The sequence below is a fragment of the Chrysochloris asiatica genome, unplaced genomic scaffold (genome assembly GCF_000296735.1).
Source record: "Chrysochloris asiatica unplaced genomic scaffold, ChrAsi1.0 scaffold00147, whole genome shotgun sequence".
NCBI lineage: Eukaryota > Metazoa > Chordata > Mammalia > Afrosoricida > Chrysochloridae > Chrysochloris > Chrysochloris asiatica.
In genome coordinates, this window is record NW_006408665.1 from 1,692,907 (window position 1) to 1,715,439 (window position 22,533).

The following is a 22,533-nucleotide window of genomic DNA, read 5'->3' on the forward strand; positions in this document are numbered from 1 at the left end:
GTTAGGCATGGGAAAGGCCCATAAAATAAGAGAAGTGCATTCAGTAAAATATCTGATCAAAAATTTGTATAATGTCTAATTTTAAGACTAAGAGATTTCCATTTCTTTTGATAGGAAGCATGAAATTACTCATAGTAAGATTAACTATCTAGCCTTCACAATTTACACATATTATTTTACTATGAGTAGGAACCGACTCCACGGTACTTACCAACAACAACGTATAGCGTAATGGTTACAAACTGGACTGTTAACCTCAAGGTTGGCTGTTCGAAACTACTAGCTGTTCCGCTGGAGAAAGATGGAGGCTTTATGATCATGTAAAGATTTACAGCTTCAGAAACCCTTTGCAGGGTCACTATGAGTCTGAACCGACTCCACGGTACTTAACAACAACAACATATATGTTCGCTGTGAGTCCCCCAGCGAGATGGATTGGCAAAGTGGTAGCATCAATGGGTTTAAGCATGGCAACAACAGTGAGGTTGGCCCAGAATTAGACAGTGTTTTGTTTTGCTGAGCATAAGGTCGCTATGAGTAGGCACCAACTTGATGGCACCTAACAATAACAAACTCCAAAGATGAAGCTGTCTGCTCTGCAAAGATTAAGTTTTGGAGACCCTATATAGGTTCGCAGTGAATCGGAATCGATTTGATGGCAGTAGGTTTGGTTTGAAACTCCAAGATAGCAAATTAAAAACGCAAGCTTGTCAACTCTAATTCTCAAGGAGGTCAAACAAGGAGGTACCTTAGTTAAAAGAATAGGAAATAGAACCACTAAGGAGAAGAGTGGAGTCTTGGTGTGGCGTGGTAGGATAAGCGTAGGACCTCAGGGTCAATTTATAAGGTTGGTATTTCAACTTTACCAGTCACTCCTTGGAAACAGGGTCGCTTAACAACAATGAGAGGAGTAGGATCATTCACAGAGTGCCAGATATTCTGGAGACTGATTATGCAGCACAGTGGCTTTCACTAATTCTTATGTGCTCATCTTGATTAATATTTAAAGAAGCCCTGGTCTCTATTTCTGACATAATTACAGTAATTGACCTGTAATTAAAAATGCATTCCACATAGGTTGTGAGTTGTCTATCTAGGTTATGGTTAAGGAGCGCCTGTCTCTGGAGTCAAAGAGCCTGTGTTCAAATGCAATCCTGTTGCCTGTTGGGCGACTAAAAAAAAAAAAAAAAAAAATTGTAATCTTCCATCTGTATAATGGAACTCAAGTTCCCTCACCACGGCGCTGCAATAAAGACTAATACACGAAAATCACTGAGCTCGTACCGGACAGCGATTAAGTGGCCAATAAACGTTAGCTTTAAAAAAAATTAAAATTTCATTCAACAGAACTAGTAGTCAATTACAAGCTGGAAGATTTCTTTTTGAAATAAAGTCATTTCAATTAGGTTTTTACAAGTTCAGGTTTTTATGTACCGAATTTTAATGAAATATAACAATTAACAGTTTGTGCACCTACAGTCGTAGGTTAATATAGCATCTGTGAAGTGTCCTTGTTGATTTTTACAACCCCTCTAAACTGAAACTGACAGATCCAGGAATCGGCATTGGTAACTCATGATTTAAAATCAGTGTTTCTAGTTTCTCTGATGTACTTATTTTTCTGTTTCAAGATATTTTGGTACACCTCTTTCCATCCAAATGAAAAAGGTTTACACTTGGAACCTTTTGAACTTTGGACTCAAACACCCATTATGTAAATCCACATTGGCCAGGCCTCAAAACGTTTTTCTGAGCTTTCTCCTCGGGGCGGGAGGTTACAAAACAACTCTAAGACAGTCCAGGCCTCTTACAGAGTTTCGCGTGTGGCTTTTGGGACGTTAACATTTGAATTTCCCTGAACAACCGAGTGTGGGCGGCGGCGCAGACCCGCCCCGGAAACCTCCGGGCCTTTCCCGCCACCTGCCAACCCGGTCCCCCTAGGAGTCCCCGCGGGGGTGCTGTTGGGGCTGGGTGGAGGACTGAAAGCTGGAGTTCCCAGTCGCCCTTCCCCGCTGCCCTCAGTTTGGCCCGGGCCACGCCCAGCCCAGCGCGCCTAGCCGACGGTTGCCGGAGGGCCAGATTTTGAATTTAGAGGCCCAGCCCTCTAGACGCAGGAGCGCATTGCCGACTCCTCATTGGTCAATGGCGGTCACGTGGGAATGTCGGCGCGCGCCGGCCATGTTGAGGAGTGCGGTACCGCGGCCCACGCCACCTCCGCCCCTCGCGGAGCGCCTCCAGCCCGCCCCTCGCGGCCTTCCTACCCCCCCGCCCGCCGCAGCCTGAGAGGAAACAAAGTGCTGCGGGCGGGAGAATCGGCGGCGGCGGCGGCGCGAGGACTCTGCTTGGCCCTCTCGGTCACCCTTGCTTCACGTCTCCCTGTGCTTGTGTTTGTATGTGTCTGTGTGCGTGTTTTCTCACAAAGGGCATTTTACGGTCGGTTGATTGATTCATAGTCTTTTACCCCGCTCTACCCTTTGTGCTACAACCCCCGCTCTCGCCTCCCCAGCTGTTTCTCCCTCCCCACGCCGGAGCCGCACGTTAGTGCGAACCATCCATTCCCGCCTTCCCTGCTTCACTCCCTGCAACGCTCGCCGTGCCCCCGCTTGATTCCTGTGCTGCCTGCGGCCTTTCAGGTCGGCTCTCCCCGCCAGCCCCCGCCGCCCACCATGGCGACAGCGACCCCCGTGCCGCCGCGGGCCGGCAGCCGCGCCAGTGCCCCCTCCACGCCGCTGAGCCCCACGCGGCTGTCGCGGCTGCAGGAAAAGGAGGAGCTGCGCGAGCTCAATGATCGCCTGGCTGTGTATATCGACAAGGTGCGCAGTCTGGAGACGGAGAACAGCGTGCTCCAGCTGCAGGTGACCGAGCGGGAGGAGGTGCGCGGCCGCGAGCTCACCGGCCTCAAGGCGCTCTACGAGACCGAGCTGGCTGACGCGCGACGCGCGCTCGACGACACGGCCCGCGAGCGCGCCAAGCTGCAGATCGAGCTGGGCAAGTGCAAGGCCGAGCACGACCAGCTGCTCCTGAAGTGAGTGTTTGCCGGGTGGCAGCCAAGCGGGGAGGGCCAGGGACTCGCGCCTTTCGGATGGGGCAAGGGGTCAGTCTCCATCAAGGAGAAAAAAATTGATGGGTAGCGGCGGTGTCCAAGGAGGCTCGGACAGTAGTGACACTTAAGCGGGGGTATCTGACATGGCGCGCCAGCCGCGACGTGCAGAGCACCGGTCGGGCCCAGGTGCGGGGTGGGGGCGCCCGTGCGCGCGCTCGTGTGCGCTGCGCGATTTCCGGCCGGCTCAGAGACAAAGCGGCGGGTGGGTTTGTGGTGCGGGGCCTGGCGCCCGGGGAGGTCTGGCCGCCTGCCTCCAGAATGAATGAGCTTTGCGCGGGCGGAGGGAGGAAGGGGAGGGACCCGCCTGGAGCGGCCTGATTTCCCGGGGGTGGGTCTTGCTTTGGCGCGCTCTGTCCTGGCCCTGTGACATTTTGTGTTCCTTCTACGCTAGCTTTGGGCGTGGAGAGAGGGGTGGGATCTGAACTGTGCGCCTTCCTTCTCCTTGCCAAGGCCAAGTTGGGTTTTCAAGCTTCTTGGTTTTCTTTTCGGAAAGATGGTCTTCCTTTCTGCGAGGATAGACCTGGACCCTGCGGTGCTTCTCACGGGTCTTCTGGGACTGAATTTGTGCTTGTCATGACTGCTGTTCCTCGAGTTGCCCTCACCTCGGCTGCAGTCTTTTCCTTTTCTTCATTTTTTATTACCCTCCCCCTCCCCCATATTACCAGGGTGGAGCATAGTGGTGATTTGAACCCACCTGCCGCTCCCCTCGAGAAAAACGAAGCTGTCAGCTCCCGCAAAGTTTTACACCTTGGGAACGCTATACAGGGCCACTGAGTTGAAACCAGCTCGACAACACAATCTAACGAAGGGGCTTTAAAAATTTCGTGGAAAAATGGAAATTAAAAAAAAAAAAAAGGGATTTTTTTCACGATCTTTTAAAAGTGCTCCCCCCCCATATTTCCTTTAAAGGAAAGACCGTGGTTTGTCATTGTGTTGACAGAAAGCCAGGGAAGGTGAGAGGGTGTTGGACAAATGCTGGGTGTCAGGGGGAACTTGGAACTGAGCTTTCAGTCCAGAGCAAAAGGATAAACTTACTGACCCTGCTTTGACCTTATAAGCAAAATGGCTTATTTGTCAACAGGCACGAGTTGTTGATGCCATGCTGAATTCGGTTTCAGAATTCAGGGTCCCCATACAAGGTTGCTTTGTCTGAATCAAGTCGATGGCATTTAACAACATCCCCAGGACTGACTGCTGTAGACTCTCTTCTTGTTAAGTGCCATTGGGCCTGTCACCACTCATAGCACCCTCTATAGGGTTTCCAGGAGTGACTAATGGGTTTGAACCGCCGATTTTACTAGTAGTCCAGTGCTTATCCTGCAGAGCCACACCAGAACCACATCTAGCTTCTCTAGGTGATGCAGATGATTCACCAAAAAAATCACAAAAACAAACCCACTGTCCCCTAGTGGATTCCAGCTCATAGCACTATTAAAAGGTTACTGGTTCTAACTCACCCATGCCTTGGAAGTAAGGTTTGGTGATCTGCATCCAAAGCATATGGTTTGTCCTACTTTGCACACTTGGGGGTCTCTAGAAGTTGGAATTCACTTGAGGACAACTAACATCTCCACTCCTAGTTGAAATTTCTGGAGGCTCATGACTTTGTGTTTGCTGGTGGGTGCCTTTATGTCTCTAGCAGTGTCCCAGCCGCTGACTCTTCTGTGTGGAGTGTGTGTGTATCTATTTTTCTCTTGTTAATTGCTTTTTAAAGTTCATAAAAAGTATGTACAGATGGTAAAAATCAACAGATTTACAAGAATTCTGACAATAGCTTACTACCCTTTTCAGGAGACACTCATGCTATAAAATTAAATTTCCTTTTTTTGTAATAAGCTGCACATCTGTCTCTTGGATTTGAAAAGTTATGAAATCATCTTTTGAAATGAAGAGTTAATTCATTAACACTACTGTCTACATCATAGTCCACAGTTTTTATACTGAATTTCTTCAAATCTTTGATGCTAGTATTTGTGTGACTCCCCATTATGTGTACCACTAAGCAGGAAAAAACTGTAGAGCCAATTATGTTGGACCCTATCTTTGGGCCTATCCTTATGTCAGGGATGTTAAATGTGACACAGTATGTGATTTGAGAGTGTGTATATATGTCTATTTCTCCTTTGTTAAATGTTTCAAAGTTCATAAAAAGTACTGTTAAGTGCCATCGTGTATTCCAACTCACAGAACTCAGTAGGGTTTCTGAGGAGCTGCTAGTGGGTTTGAACTGCCGACCTAGTGGTTTGCATTCCATTGCTGAGCCTACAGTGTCACACCAAAAGTCTAGAAAGTATATGCACATGGAAAAAATCACATAGATTTGTAAGAATTCTGACAATAGCCTACTGCCTGGGTGTGGCGGATACAGAGATTAAATAAATTACTACCTTCATGTAGCTAATAATACAGTGAAGGAGATACCCAGAAAACAAATAATACCATATTTCATGTATCTGAAGCATTTTATGCAGGTATTAACAATCTTTTGAGAAAGTATCCACTGAAGGTTTTCCACACAGTAACAAGACTGCCATCTGGCTGACAGCAGTTGTAACATGCTTTGGAGTGTAAAACCACATGCTGGTTTTTTAGCAGGGTTAAAAAATGAGGAGAATGTGTGTCTGAGATTCAGTGAAATATAATATATGTGCTATAATATTTGGTGATAGCATATGCTAGAGGAATAAAAATAAAGTAGGGTGAGGCATAATGGGGCTTTTCTGAGGGATGATAATTGAGAATAATATTCCGTGAGGTGTCAAGTGATATGCTGGGACTATGTTTTAGTTAGGTCTGTATGAATGGGGTGTGCTTTTAGTCAATATGTTGGATTACATACATTGTTATTGTTAGAGTTAGATGTATTCCCCCTATTTTTTTTTAATTGATTCTGTCCCATAGTGATCTTGATGAGGGTTTCCTAGGAGCAGCTGGTGAGTTTGAGCTGTTGACCTTGAAGTTCAAACCTACTTTGCAATTGACAGCATTAACCCACAGTGGTACACCATGACTCCTGACGGGTCCCATAGTTAGCTTCATATTTGGGGCTTGACTTTTCTTGTATAACTTTAATTTTGTTTCTAAGTAGCTCTTTAATTTTTCTTGTTAACCAAAGAATAATTTATCTTCTGCATATCCTCAAAAATTTCCAGCCTTTCTTTTATAATGTCTTTTACGTGGGTCACCTGGCTTTCTTTTCTGGCTCATTTTGCTCTTCAAGCTTACTAAATAAATTATACCCGTAGTTTCTTCTGGATCACATGTTTTTCTTTTACTTGGTTTCTTCTCTCATTTTGTTGAACATTCTTAAGTAACTTATTTAGAAACGCTGGCAGGAGGTAATCTTAGTGAATCCCAGTGTGTTATTATTTTCTGATTGCTCTGTCTCATGCTTGATTTATTTTTGGATTAGGTATGTTGTTGTTGTTGTTAGTGCCATTAAGTTGATTCTGACCTGTAGCGACCTTGTATAGGGTTTCCAAGGAGCAGATGGTGAGCTTGAACCACCAACCTTGCAGTTCAAACAACTTTGCAGTCTGGCGCATTAGCCTACAGCACCACACCAGGATTAGGTCTAGAATACCAGTTTAGCATACACTTTTTCCTTAGAATTTAGAAAGTACTCCTTTGTCTTCTAGCATTCAGTGTTGGTAATGTGTGTTGCATGATGCCAGTTAATTTTGTTGTTGTTGGCAGTTGCTCTGTCTTCCCTCCCTGGAAGCTTTTGGAAATGTTCTTTTTCTGATTTAAATTACATGGTGATAGGTCTGAAGTGTGGCTATTCTGTCATGTCAAGTCAGTTGAAGACTTGTTCTTTATTTAGCTCTGGGAAGTTTCATTTAATTAAAAAAAAGTTTTCTCTGCTCCATTTTCTCTGTTCTCTTGTAAGTTGGAATCTTGACTTTTTGTCTCTTGTTTTCTCTCATAATACTTTTTGTTGTTCTGAGCAGTAACCTTAGCTCTTTCACTGTATAATAGTGATATTTTTTTAAAGCAGAAATCATACTTTCAACTCTCAAGACATCTTTTTCACAGATATTTCCTATTTATTAAGTCATTTCTATTTTAATGATGTGTTATCATTAATCTGTCTGAAAGATAATAGCGTTTTCTTTGTAAAAATTTCTCGTGTTTCTTTTACTTACATTGTCTTTTCCCACCCTGGTCACTTGTTCCTTTTTGGGGGGGGTGCAATCTTTTTATTGCTGCTCATTTTTGTCATGCATGGTAATCCTTAATTGTCTACATACATTTATGAATGAAAGACTGGGAACAACACGGTGGCTCCATAAGATAAACATGAGACTGTGAACCAAAAAGTCTTGATTTGATTCCACCATCAGCTCCTAGGGAGAAAGATGAGGTGAGAGGATACAAAGTCTCGGAAACCCTATACTGGGTCACTATGAGTTGGAACCAACTCAATGACGCTTAAAAACAATAAACATGAATGAGACACTAGGTAATGGTTAAAATATTGCAGCTAACACTGTTTAGGGAGCCCTTCTCACCTGTCTTCTGAATGGGAGAGCAAATCACGATCTCTTTGAGTGAGTTGTTACTTGATGTTGAGCTATTTCTGATTCATAGGGATCCTTTATAAGGTTTCCAGGAGTACTGGTGTGGTGCTGTAGTATAATCACTGGACTATAAGTTCGGTTTAAACTGCAAGATTGGTGGTTCAAACGCACTAGCTACCTCTTGGAAATTCTATACAGGGTTGGTATGAGTTAGAACTGACTCAACAACAGAATAGGTTTCCAAAGAGCAGCTGGTGGGTTTGAACCACCGATCTTGTTAGCAGTCTAGTGGTTATCCTATTAGGTGAGTTGTTGTTCTTAAATGTCATTGAGTTGGTTCCAACCCATAGCGACCCTATATAGGGTTTCTGAGGAGCTGCTGGTGAGCTTGAACTGCCGACCATGCAGTTTAAACAACTTTGCAGTCCAGTGTATTAACCTGCGCCACACCTGGACTCCATTTTGGTGAGTGGGTGTGCGTATTTGTCAATTTGTTGGACTCTTCGTTTAGGCTAAGGGATGCTGAGGAGAAGCAGGTGCAAAGCTGTTCTAGCAGCTTATCTCCCATTTTAAACCTCTCTACAAGGAGCTCTCGTAGCGAAGTGGTTACGAATCAGGCTGCGAACTGCAAGGCCAGTAGTTCGAAACTACCAGGTGCGCCGCGGGAGAAGGTTGAGGCTTTCTGCTCCTGTAAAGATTTACAGCCTTGGAAACCCTGTACAGGGTTGCTATGATTTGTAACCGACTCCACAGCACACAGCCACCACCACCACCACCACCACTTTCCCCTGCACCCCACATCTGTATACATGTTCTGTCATACAAACCTTTTATTTCATCTTCAAGAAGTTTGTTAAACTGTCTGCTAATGATTCGTTTCTTCACTTTGGTGCTGTGGATTTTTTCCTTGACTGCCTTTTAGTTAGGCTGTGATGATGAGGCTAATTCCTGTGTCCTGCAAATCATCATCTTGAAAAGTAATTATTCTTGAATAATTGAAATTGTTGTTAAGTACCATTGAGTTGATCCAGACTCATAGCGACTCTGTATAGGGTTTCCACAGAGTAGCTAGTGGATTTAAACTACCGACCTTGCTTGTAGTTAGCAGTTCAGTGCTTATCTTACAGCACCATACCAGGACTCTAGTAATTGAAACATATTTGGAAAATTAAAAGGTACACATACTTAATTAGCCTGTTTAACTCTTATTTGTTTGAAACTAATTTTTCTGTATTTAATTTCTAATATGATGCTGGAGTGCTTGTAATTACTATATGGTTTAGGTGGATTTGGTTTCGAAAACAGTGTTGTGAGAATTATATGCAAAAATTACTTTGACACTTTTTAAATCATCGAAGATCAAGGAATTGATGGAGACACACTTGGCCTTACTGGAGAGAATTTGGCAAGAGCTTTCCTCATGCAGATAGTGCCTGGATCCTGCTCCATCCTCACAGTCCTTGTTACACTTGAGCCCATTGTTCCTGCCACTGTGCCAATCCATCTTGTTGGGGGCCTTCTTTTACACGGAACCTCTACTTTACCAAGCATGATCCTTACTGATAATATATTCAAAGTATGAGAGACGAAGTCTGACCATACTGGCTTCTAAAGAGTATTCTAGCTGTATTTCCAACACAGATTTGCTTGTTCTTCTGGCAATTTATGGTACTTTTAATGTTCTTGTGGTGATAGTTGTGTGTCGTGGAGTCAGTTCTGACACAGAGCAATCCTGTATAGAGTTTCTGAGGCTGTAAATCTTTACAGCAGCAGAAAACCTCATCTTTCTCCTAAGAAACCATAGATTGGAATGGCTAATCTTCTGGTTAGTAGCCCAATTCATAATCCACTAAGATACCAGGACTCCTTCACAGATAGAGGGTTTAGGGTTTCTATATCTATTTGGGTGACACAATTTAAGACAGGAAATGAAAGTGATTCCAACTTTTAGAAAGTAACCAGCTGCTGTCAGGTTGATTCTAACACATGGTGACAATGTGTATCAGAGAGAATGTGTTCTTTAGCTGTTTTCAATGACAGATTCCTTTTCCGTTTTTCCATTTTTAGAGGCACCTCTGAGTGAATTTAATAGTCAACGTTTTGGTTAGCAACCAAGGTATTTGACCATTTTCACCGCTCTAAAGTAATTAAAAAATAAATAAATAAAAATAAAAGGCTAGTCTGCTTTTGGAGTTTTTTTTTTGTTTTTTTTAGGATGATCAGTTGAAACAAAAAATTTTCATCCCATGTGTTACTTGGTCTCTTATTTTTTTATGTCCTGATTTTGCCTGGGTAAAAGCAAGTAGACAGTACATTGTTGTTGTTATGTGCCGTAGAGTCGGTTCCGACTCATAACAACCCTGTATCAGCTTTCCAAGGCTGTAAATCTTTATAGGGGCAGAAAGCCTAATCTGTCTCCCGCAGAGCAGCTGTACATACTCCCACCTTAATATAAAAATTTAGGACTTCATGTTACATATTATTGTAATTCTCATTGGAAGGAGTTTGAAGGAAAAAACAAACCCTAGAATTGGGTATGCAGGTCTTTAGCAATTAAATTGTCTTGACATTTCCTTCCCATGCTTCTAAAGGATGTTTGGTACTGCAAGATATCTTTTGGATTATTTATTTAACCTAGGAAATTAGACTAGGTAATCTTTTTTTGTATACCCAGATTCAAGGAAATAAACACAACATGAAAGATAAAGTACTGTAAAAATATACTGCTAAAACAAGTCTTTGTCCTTTAAACAAGGTAAGCTTGTTATGCGCTTTCATTTTTCTAGATGATGCTGTCCCTGATATGCTCGAGTTAGAAATTTTTAGATGTTTATACCTTCAGCGTAAATCTGTTTACGCACAAATAGTGAGAATATACTTCAGGTGTCAGTTGGGTAATAGAACCCTGTCTAACCTGTTGCTGTCTAGTCAAATCTGACTCATGGCGACCCCACGTGTTAAAGATTAGGACTGAGCTTCTTAGTGTTTTTCTGGCGGTCATCTTTACAGAAACAGATTGCTAGGCTGGGTGGATTGTAACTGCCAACCTTTCGGTGTTATTGTTAAGTGCCGCCAAGTCGATTTTGACCCTTAGCGACCATGTATAAGGGTTTCCGAGGAGCAGCTCGTGAGCTTGAACCATTGACTTTCCAATTCAGACGGCTTTGCAGTCTGACGCATTAACCCACAGTGCCATACCAGGACAGGTGATCACAAACTGTACCACCCTGGGACATCTAAACATGCCAGTAAATATACTGGTGGTGTTAGGTGCCGTGGAGTCAGTTCCAACTCATGGTGACCCTGTATAGGGTTTCTGAGGAGCAGCTGGTGAGTTTGAACCACTGACCTTGTAGTTCAAGCTGATCTTGTGGTTGTTTATCCTACAGTTATTTAAAGTAGTTTCAATATTTTCAAGATAGTTTCTATTGACCACTTAGTTTGCAGGGACCAAGGAAGCAGACTTTATAGTGATTTAATCTGCCCCATTTCTCAGAGGTCATAATGGACTGTGATTTCCCAGGAGCCTTTTCTCTTGCAGATAACAAGGATTCCCCCCTGGTCCCTATAATGAGATGATTATGCATATGTCAGCACATATTCCATAAGTACTTGTTTAGCCATCTCAGCATTCAGTGATAGGGTGGTGTTAAGTGCTATTGAGTTAGGACTAAATCAATAGTGACACTGTATATTGTTTCCAAGGAGTGACTGGTGGGTTTGAACCAAGGCAAAATTAGGACATAAAAAATAACCTTGTGGTTAGTTTCTCCTACAGTGCCACATCAGGACTCCAGTGCTATCGAGTCAATTCTGACTCATAACAACCAGTATAGGGTTTCTGAGGAGCGACTGGTGAGCTGTAACTGCCAAACTTGTTCAAACCGACTTTGCAGTCCAGTGCCACACCAGGACTCCAGTGGTAGGGCTGTTGTTACTGTTAGGTGCTGTCGAGTCAGTACTGACTCATAGTGACCCTATGCACCAACAGAATGAAACACTACTTGGTCCCGGGCCAACCTCACAATCATTGCTATGCCTGAACCCATAGCTGCTGCCACTGTGCCAACCATCTTGTTGGGGACTTCCTCCTTTTCTTCGACCCTCTACTTTACCAAATGTGATATCCTTCTCCAGGGACTGGTCCTACCTGACAATATGTCTGAAGTATAAGAGATGAACTCTGGCCATCCAGGCTTCCAAGGAGCACTCTGGCTGTATTTTTTCCAACACAGATTTGTTTGTTTTTTTTTCTGAGCAAAATGAAGTCTTTGGCAATTTCAATCTTTTCTCCATTTGTTGTTTATTGTCCAGTGATGAGGATTTTTGTTTTCTTTACATTGAGGTGCAACCCATACCAAAGGCTGTGGTGTTTGATCTTCCTTAGTAAATATTTTAAGTCCGCTTGACTTTTCAGCAGCAAGGTTGTATCATCTGAATATCTCAGGTTGTTAATGAGTCTTCCTCCAATCCTGATGCCATGTTTTTCTTCATAGAACCCAGCTTCTCAGATTATTTGTTCTGCATACAGGTTGAATAACTATGGTGAAAGAACACTTCCCTGGAGCACACCTTTCCTAATTTTAACCATTTGGTTTTCCATTGTTCTGTTTGAACAACTGCCTCATGGTCCGTGTATAGATTCCTCATGAGCACAATTAAGTGTTCCAGAATACTCATACTTAGCAATGTTGTCCATAGCTTGTCATGATCCACACAACTGAAAGCACAGGTAAACATCTTTCTGTTATTGTCTGCTTTCAGCCAGGATCCATCAGACATCAGCAATGATATCCCTCGTTCCATATCCTCTTCTTAATCCGGCTTGAACCTCTGGAAGTTCTCTGTAAATGTATGGTTGCAGCTATTTTTGTGTGCATTATCTTTAGTAAAACTTTACTCACCTGGGATATCAGTGATAATAATGTCCAATGATTTCCACATTGCGCTGGGTCACCTCTCTTTAGAATGGACATAAATACAGATCCCTTCCAGTCGGTTGGCCAAGTAGTTGTCTTCCAAATTACATGGCATAGATGAGTGAGTGCCTCCAGTGCTGGATTAGTTCGTTGAAAGAATTTTATGTGTATTACATCAATACCCAGTGCCTTGTTCTTTGCCAATGATTTCAGTGAAAAACTTCTTCCTTCAGGATCCTTGGCTCTTGATCATATGCTACCTCTTGAAGTGGTTGAACATCGACCATTTCTTTTTGGTACAATGACTCTGTATATTCCTTCTATCTTCTTTGGATGCTTTCTGCATCATTCAGTATTTTGCCCATGAATCCTTCAATACCTCAAGTCAAGGTTTATATGTTTTCATTTTTTTCTTCATAGTTTCTTATATTGACTCCAGCTCCTGGTGACTGTCAGAGTAGGATTGTGCTCCATAGGTTTTCAGTGGCTGATTATTTTGGAACTAGGGTATCAGGCCTTGCTTCTGAGGTGTCCTGGGTCAACTTGAACTGAGTGCATTAACCATTTGCCCAATCCAGATATGGGTTTATAAACTAATTCATAAAATCGGTAGATTACAATTAATTTAATCAGTAATTTACTGAATAATGTTAACCACTAGATAAAGGAATTGTAATTTTACTTATTTTTTGATACCGCCAGAAGTGAATGACTGTCCATGCCCTGTTGGGGTTGGGGTGGGGTGTTATATTAATTTTTTTTTAGTGTTCTTTTTAGTTCTTGATCATTTTTCTCATTAGACTCATGGTGCTAGCAGAATGGATGAAAACGTAAACATGGGCTATAATCTTAGGTTTCTGCTGATGTTTTTAATGTAGGCTTGTGATAAGTGATAAGTGAAGGAGTCCTAGTGTGGTGCTGTGGGTTAATGTGCCAGACTGCAAGGCTGTTTGAACTGCAAGGTCGGCAGCTCAAGCTCACCAGCTGCTCCTCGACCCTATACAGGGTCACTAAAGGTCGGAACCAACTTGATGGCACTTAACGACAATAAGAAGTGATAAGTGAAGCTTTCTTTAACAATCTTAGTTGATCCTTATTTTAAAAGCCTGAGTGTTTAAAAAAAAAAAAAAAATTCCCTTATTTTAAAAAAAATTTTTTTTTTTTAACCTATATGCATTAAATTCCTTTCACAGATAGCAACAATGGGCTCAAATTTAACAACAGATGTGAGGATGGTGCAGAACTGGGCAATACTTCATTCTGTTATGCATGGGGTTGTTATGAGTCAGAACCAATTCGATGGTACCTAACAACAGCATTGATCATAGATGGAATTACAGCATGCTTACTGCTGGAAAGGATCTTGGATCATCTGATATATAACGAGTGTATAGATACAGAAATTGAGATCTAGAGAAATTAAAAGATTTGTGCAAGACAAAAAGTTTAGTGTCATTCTGTATGCTCGGCAATATGGTAAATGCTTTATAAACAATGTATTTTAAGTTTTATGATAACCCTGTTGAGAGTGATTTACTAAAGGATTTACTGAAGTATTTTTATTTTATATTACATACATGGCAGAGCTAGAATAAATTCTGTGTCTTCTACCATTGAGACAGGGACTTTACATTATAACACTTCATTTAATCCTTACAACAAATACCGCTTGAAAGCATCATTTCCTGTTTACTGACAGGAAGCAGGCCCACAGAGTACTTTTATTTGTGCTTAGGACTTGAAGTCTTACCTTGTGGATAGTTGGTTTTCAGATTCCATTGTATCTACTTTTAGAAATGGCACTGTTATTGTGTGCCATTGAGTTGATTCTAACTCATAGCACCCTATTTGATAGAATGGAACTGCTCCTTATGGTTTCTAAGACTAATCCTTGTGTGGTGCTGTAGGATAAGTACTAGCTGCTCCTTGGAAACCCTATATAGGGTCGCTATGAGTCAGAAGTTACTTGATGGCCCCCTTAACAACAAAAGTTTTTGCAGGAGCAGATTGCTGGGTCTTTTCTCCCACTGAACCACTGGTGTGTTTGACCTGCTGATCTTTATTATCTGCCCAAATCATTGTGCTCCCAGGGGTCCTTTAGAAATGGTACTGTTGCTACCATTGAATCAATTCTGACTCATAGTGACCATGTATGGCTTCTGAGGATTGGCTGGTGAGTTTGAAACACTGATCTTGCAGTTAGCAGTCTAGTGCTTATCCTGTATTGCCACGCCAGAAGTGGTACTATTTATACGTTTTTCACATTGCTAGTTCATGTCCCCCAGGTAAGCAATTTTGGGTTTGTCTGGAGAATTTACTAATTGAATCAGCTGTTTGAAATACAGGTATGTGTTGCTTAATGCCCTTATGCATTCTATGAAATAGATGTTATATAACTGGTGTTGTGCAAACACCATATTATTTACTGATAGTTTCTCACACAATCTGTAGTTAAATCTCCATAAAGTCTATTCTTTTATAACCTTTATGAACCTGCCAGATAAAGCCCAGAGCTATATCCAGTGTATTTAAGAGGTTGGCCTTGCCAGGTGGGGACTGTGCTAGCAGGCTGATTGGAAGTTTGAACACATCATTTGTGTAGGATGTGGTGTGGGAAGAGGGATGTGCATGGAAAAGAGAGGAGACTGCAGAGACTGGCTGTGCAGATGTCAGGAGGCCCTGGCTGCTGTCCCCATGTAGGTGCAGACTCTTCCTAATCGTGTACAGCCTCTGCCCTGGCCCAGCTTGGGCCACCAGCACCTGCAGCAGGAACAGAGCAACACCCAGCGGGAAAGACTACATGGCTGCTGGGCAGGAGGAGGAGACCATGGAGGGATTGGGATGCACCCTGGAGGTCTACTGCTTCCTCTCTCTGGGAGTTTGAAGTCTTAGAAACCATTAGAGGGACATAATAAAAGGAGAAATGCTTTCTCTTAAAGAAACAAAACAAAAGCCCAAACAATTTAAAGGATCGCTGCCATGTACGCTATTGCCGAAACTAAGAGACCGCGTGGTGTCTCTTGTTAAAAAGGATAAAGATGAATTACTGAGGCCCTTTTATCCTTCCTTCTTAAAAATTATTCTTTTCCATTCCACTCCATTCTTAATACATTTATAAGAAATTAAAGCCTTAGTAAATCTTTAAGAAGTCCTGGTGGCGCTGTAGGGTAAGAAGAACTGGTCTGCTAAGCTCAAGATCGAAATTTCAAATCTATCTGCCACTCCTTGGGGTAAGGCTTTTTGGTCCCTAGTGGTTACAAATCGGGCTGCGAACCGCAAGGTCAGCAGTTCAAAACTACCAGCTGTTCTGCGCGAGAAAGATGAGGCTTTCTGCCCCCGTTAAGATTTACAGCCTTAGAAGCACTGTGCAGGGTCACTATGAGTCGGAACCGACTCCACGGCACATAACAACAACAACAGCAAAGATTTATAGTTACAGAAATCCTATACAGGTTGGTTGCTATAAGTCAGAATCACCTTGTTGACAGTGGGTTTGGTTTTTTTGGGAAGTACATCTTTAGTATTCATGACAGAAATATCCTTTCATTTTTATTCACACATTTGTGGAACAGATATTATATACCAGGCTTTTATTAAGATGCTAGAAATTTATAGAAATGGGACACAGAGATTCTCTTATTAAGTTACTTAGAGTCTAGTGGGGAAAATAGAAAAGAATGTTGTGATATTATAAATGCAGTACACTAATACAATGTAATAAGTATTATGATAGTAGTATCCAAATGATGCTGTAGAGAATCTGGGCTACCAGCCTAATGCAGAGTTGAAGACTTGTGAGGATTTTTTGTTTTCTAAACAAATATCGTGGTGAAATATCTTTAACAAAAAGTTTTCCATTTAGCCATTTTTAATTTAATAATTTCTTGACATTAATTATATTCACAATGTTGTATAACCATCACCATTATCTATCTCCAAAAGTTTTTTTTATCAGAAACTTAGTACTTCCCATCCTGTCCTCTCTCCTCTGCCCCCATTTTGACATTTGGCAATTATGTTGTTGTTTCTGTTGTTGTTAAGTGTCTGTTAAGTTTTGTTGAGTTAGTTTCGACCCATAGTGATCCCATATAGGATTTCCAAGGAACAGCTGGTGAGCTTGAACCGTCAATCTTGCAGTTCAAAATGACTTTACAGTCTAGCTCAGTAACCCACAGCGCTACACCAGGACTCTGATAATTATAGATATTTCATGAAAGGACAATATTTGTCTGTTTCGAACTTAATTCATTCAGCATCATGGTTTCAGGGTTCATGCATGTCATGGCATGTATCAGAATTTCATTCTATTTATGATGAACTAATAATCCATTGTATGTATATACCACGTTTTGTTTATCTACCTTTCAACTGCAGTGAATATTGGTGTACAAGTTATCTGTTTGAGTTCCGTCTTTAGAAGTTTTGGGGTGTGGCACTATAGAAAAAAGTACTGGACTGCAAGGTCTGTTTGAACCACAAGATCTGTGGTTCAAACCACCAGCTGCTCCTTAGAAACCCTATACATGGTCACTGTGAGTCGGAACTGACTTCGACTGTACTTAACAAGAACAATAACATACCTAGGAGTGGAACAGCCACGTGGTAATTCTGTGTTTAACTTCTATTGGAACTGCTGGATTCTTCTCCAAACTGACTTCACTTTATAGTCCCACCACCAGTACACAAGTGTTCTAGAGTCTCCACATCCATACCAACATGCATTCGTTTTTCTTTTAAAAAAATTTTATAGTAGTGCAAAGACCATGTGGGAACCATGTCTGACTTCTCTGTCTTCACAAGGGGGAAAGAGAATCAAACTCAAAATCATCCCAAGGCCAATTCATATGTAGCGGAGGTTAGACATGCTTCCACCCTGCAGCCTTCTTTACCCTATTCTGATACCAAATATCCCTCCCACGGCACTCTCTGCTTCAGTTGGGTTTGATAATCCATTTCAATGGCCACACAGGACTCAAATAACAGTACTCATGATTATGGGGTTAGGGAAGTGAACATGGTATAATTCAGGATCAAAACCAACTTGGGATGCGGCAGGTCTCCAGTTAGGAACACCTCTTGTCTGCTATACTGCAAGCACTTTTTTTCTTAAAGTCACCCAGTCTTGTGGTCTTTTGTCTTATGCCTTGCTCAGGGAAGTGTTATCACGTTCTTTTAGCTAGTTTGTGAATGCCCAGAGGGCACATTCTGTAAGCCAGTTTTTTGCTTATTAAATACTTATCTTTACTCAGACGATGGGCCTAAAGCCAGAGCTGCTCTGTTTGTGAATGCCATTGTCTCTGTGGTTGCTGTTTCTTTAGGTAAGGATCTCACGCTTCACTCATGTTCTTTTAGATGGCCCTGGGATCTTCCTTCTCTCCTTTTAAACCTAGCTGGAGGGCAAAACTGACCAATCCGAGCTTTAAAGTCCTTTATACTTATTTGCATGGTCCTCGTGTGGTGCTGTGGGTTAATGCACTGGACTACTAGGTTGGTTTGAATCTCAAGGTCAGTGTGTTCAAGCTCACCAGCTGCTCCTAGGAAACCCTATACAAGGTTGCTATGAGTTGGAACCGACTCAACAGCACTTAACAACACCCAATCACTTGGTGGGAGTTAAGACTTTGGATAGAAAAGTCTTACCAAGTAAATTCAAGGGCACCACAGGTCACCAATCTAGTGCTGGGAAGTGGCATGTCCTTATGGTTTTGATGTATATTTCCTTAATGTCCTAGTGTGACTCAGGGTCAGCAGTTCAAACCCACCAGTTGCTCGTTGTTGTTGTTAAGTTCCCTCCAGTCAGTTCCAATTCATAGCAGCCCTGTATAGGGTATCTAAGGAGTGGCTGGTGAGCTTGAACTGCTGACCTTGCAGTCCAGCGCATTAACCTGCAGCACCATGCCAGGACTCAGTGGCACTTAACAACGTTTTATGATGATATTGAGTATCTTGTCATGTGTTTATTAGCTATTTGTATTTCTTTAGAGAAATGTCTATTTAGGTCCTTTATGTTTATTTTGATTGGGTTGTTTTTTTGGTTGAGTTATAGGAGTTTTAAAATATATATATATCCTAGGTAATAAACCCCTATTTCATATATGATTTCCAGGTATTTTTCTCCCCTTGTGTAAGTTTTCTTTTCACTTTCTTGAAATGTCCCTTGATGTTTAAAAGTTCTAAATTTTGATAAGTGTGTTTTATTTATTGCATTGTTTCTCAATGCTTTTGGTATTGTATATAAGAACCCATTGCCAAAAACAAGGTCCTGAAGCTTCCCCTGGTTTTTGCCTAAGAGTTTTATGCTACTTAGTTGTTGTTTAGATATCGATCAATTGTTATTTAATTTTTAAGTATGGTGTGAGGTATGTATTCAACTTTGTTTTTGTTTTTTTTCCATCTGGAAATCTGGTTGAAAAGACATCCTGTGTACTTGGAGAGATGGGTAATGTTTGAGTTGAGAGTTGGGAAGTAAATAGTTGGCTTCTAAATGGAAAATGTTAAGGAAGTTTGTTGTCCAGAATGGCAAATATTTAATATAATTGTGAGTACAGTGTAGAACATACTGAGTTACTGATGTTTGTTGTACTTGTGGATGGAGATGCCAGCTTGTAATTTGGAGCACTACTATGGAGTTCTAGACACTTGGACTGGTGGTACAGTTGTAGGAACATACGTGGAATCTGGAGATACAGAGGAAAAACAGAAATGGGATAAAGTTGTTGTTCTTTGTTATTGTTGAAATGTGCCATTGAGTTGGTTCTGACTCATAGTGGCCTTGTGTAGGGCTTCCGAGGAGTGCCTGATGGTTAGCAGTCCAGTGCTTATCCTACAGCACCACACCAAGACCCATTAAATTATTAGTTTGTGCTTACATAAAAATTAAGTAGAAGACAAGAACACTTACTCCTCTAAGATTCTGAACTATAGTTGCATAAAGACTAAAAATTTCAATAATATTTAGTAGTTGTTTTTGTATGCCCTTGATTTGGTTCTAACTCAGAGATACTATTTGTAAAGGTTTTCTGAGGTTATACATCTTTGTGGGAGCAGAAAGCCTCATCTTTCTCCTGTCTAATAGTTGTTAAATGCCGTCAAGTTGATTCCGACCCATAGCGACCCTGTACAGGGTTTCCAAGGCTGTAAATCTTGACGGGAGTAGAAAGCCTCATCTTTCTCCCGCAAAGCGGCTGGTAGTTTTGAACTGCTAACCTTAAGGTTTACAGCCTAAATTGTAACCACTACATAGGGTGATCCTATATAACTTCTCATTCAACCTGAGACACTTTTTCGAGTGAAAGAGGAAATTTTTAATAATTAGGTTAGGATTCTTGGCATGAATGTAAATTGTCTGCGGTAAACTAAGACATACAGTTATTGTATCTCAAAGGCCATCCCTACATTGGTTGGCCTTGTTTTATTCTCTAGTTTCATCTCATACTATGCTTGTATTTGCCTTCTCCTCTGTAACCACAAAGGACTCTGTCAAGTCCCTTTTACCGACTCCCTCTTAACATAGGGCCTTTGCATATGGGATTGCTTTTTTGTCTGAACTTTCATCATTGGGTTAAGTCTTACTCATCCTTCAGATGCTCAATATTTTCTTAGGGAAGTATCCCTTGACTTCCATGACTACCAGATTTTTTCCTAATATGTCCCTTAAAATAAATTAATGAAACCACCCCGTGAAAATCTAGCAACGTATTTGTGCATATAATTATGACTTAAGGAATCAAAGAGTTCTCCAAGCTCACCAGGTGCTCCTTGGGAACCCTATAGAGGATTGGTGTGGGTTGAAACTGACTTAGGTACACTGGGTCACTATGAGTCGGAACCGACTCCACGGCACATAACAAGAACAATATGCATGTGAATGTTGGAGGATGAATAAAGACAGCCATGGCAAGGATCACGTGGAACCTCGGCAACCTAAGACAGAGCCATTGCCATGCTGCAATGAGTTTCAATGACGGGTAAGACTGAGGAATTCGCACTGACCGCCTAAGACAGGCAGCGTCCCTTAAATAAATAATAAATAAGGGGGAATCTGGTGCAGACCATGCAGACCCGGTCAGGAGTTCAAGTCCCTGTGGGCCCAAGCGTTGCTGACCATCCAAACCATAGGCTCTGAGGATCAGACTTTAGCTACCTAACAGACATAGCAAAATGTCCCTTATCTAATTATTCAGTTATGCTGGTTAGTAATTCCATACATGAGCCCTGGATACCCACAGATAAATTGTAAAAACCTTCCCTAAAAGCCGAGACTGTAAATTCCAAAAAGGCAAGGTTCCCCCCCCCCCCAAAAAAAAAAAAAAAAGCTAAAGAGGATAGAGAGAAACTCTGTTAACTGATGGTATGTGGAGGGGATTATAATCAATGTAATGAAACAAGGTATATGAATGTTTGAATGTGAAACTGATGATGTGCCCTGAAAACTTTCACAATAAAAACCTTTAAAAAAAAACAGCCATGGGTGAATTGATGCATTTAAATTAAGGTGTTGGAGGAGAATAAAGTACTATGGACCGCCAAAAGAACAAACAAATCTGTGTTGGAAGAAATACAGCCAGAGTGCTCCTTAGAAGCCAGGATGGCAAGACTTTGTCTCTCATACTTCAGATATATTATCAGGAGGGAATGTTGTTAGGTGGCATCGAGTTGATACCGACTCATAGCAACCCTATGCACAACAGAATGTAACACTGCCCGATCCTGGGCCAACCTTACAATTATTGCCATGCTAGAGTCCATTGATGCTGCCACTTTGCCAATCCATCTTGCTGGAGGTCTACCTCTTTTTCTCTGACCCTCCACCCTACCAAACACATTATACATCCTCCAGCAACTGGTCCCTCCTGACAAAATGTCTGAAGTATGAGAGACGAAGTTTGGCCATCTTGGTCTCCAAGGGGCATTCTGGCTGTACTTCTTCCAACACAGATCTGTTGGTTATTTTGGCAGCCCCATGGTACTTTCAGTATTCTCCTCCAACACCACAACTCAAATGCGTCAATTTTTCTACGGTCTTCCTTATTCACTGTCCAGCTTTCACATGCATATGAGGTTATTGAAAATACCATGGCTTAGGTCAGGCTTATCTTAGTCCTCAAGCTGACTTCTTTGCTCAGGAGGGAATAGTCCCTGGAAAAAGATAGGTAAAGTGAAGTGTCAGCAAAAACGAGGAACACCCCCAACGAGATGGGTTGGCACAGTGGTAGCAACAATGACTCAAGCATAGCAACAATTACAAGGTTGGTGCTTGACTAGGCGGTGGTTCGTTTTGTTGTGTATAAGGTTTCTATGAGTTGGTACTGACTTGCTAACTCCTAACAGTGTGACAACTGGAACTGCAGTTGCCTTGGCAGGGCCAAACCAAATGATTTTGTGGATCATATTCGTCCCGCTGGCTGGATGTTCCCTACCTCTGCTTTAAAGGATTTCTAAGGACCGACTGGTGGGTTTGAACCACCAACCTTGTGATTACAATCAAGTGCTGATTCTGCAGGGTCATTCAGTCTGTTGTTCTGTAAATGCTTCTAAAACACCAATTAATTTGTATGTGATTGATTAATAGAAAAAGGTTATTATGATTGAAATTGTATTGATTTATTTGTGACTTATCCTAGGGAAAAGAGAGCCAGCACAGTCAGAGTAATGTTATAATCTTCACCAGGAAAGTAAAAAAGCCTTCAGCTCTGCTTTAAGAAAATTTTAGTGAGTGACTATGCCCAGGGTTCCCTTCCTTCAAGGAAGTGCACCCCTGGCTTTGCTCCTATAGCTAGACTTATTCATATGCTCAGAACTCCATTTCTATTTGTATTTGTTTCAATATCTGCAAGCCAACATATCCACTTTTGTTTTTGTGCATTTTCAACATCTCTTGAGGCAACTTTGAGCCACTTTAAACTGCCTACCTGGGCTCTCCAAGTCATCCCCCAAGGTATCAATTATTGTTTATGTTAGTGTTGGTTCTTTGGTTACAGAGCTGCATAGG

The 22,533-nt window shown here is 41.9% G+C and overlaps 1 protein-coding gene across 1 annotated transcript in view; it reads left to right on the forward strand.

The window, feature by feature from the left end:
• The first annotated feature begins 2,266 nt into the window (after window positions 1-2,266).
• LMNB1 (lamin B1) overlaps window positions 2,267-22,533 on the forward strand; it is a 66,047-nt gene continuing 45,780 nt past the window's right edge. The window contains exon 1 of the mRNA XM_006870677.1: window positions 2,267-3,025. Coding sequence (XP_006870739.1) covers window positions 2,667-3,025 — 359 coding nt within the window. The 5' untranslated portion in view covers window positions 2,267-2,666. The remainder of the gene's footprint in view (window positions 3,026-22,533) is intronic.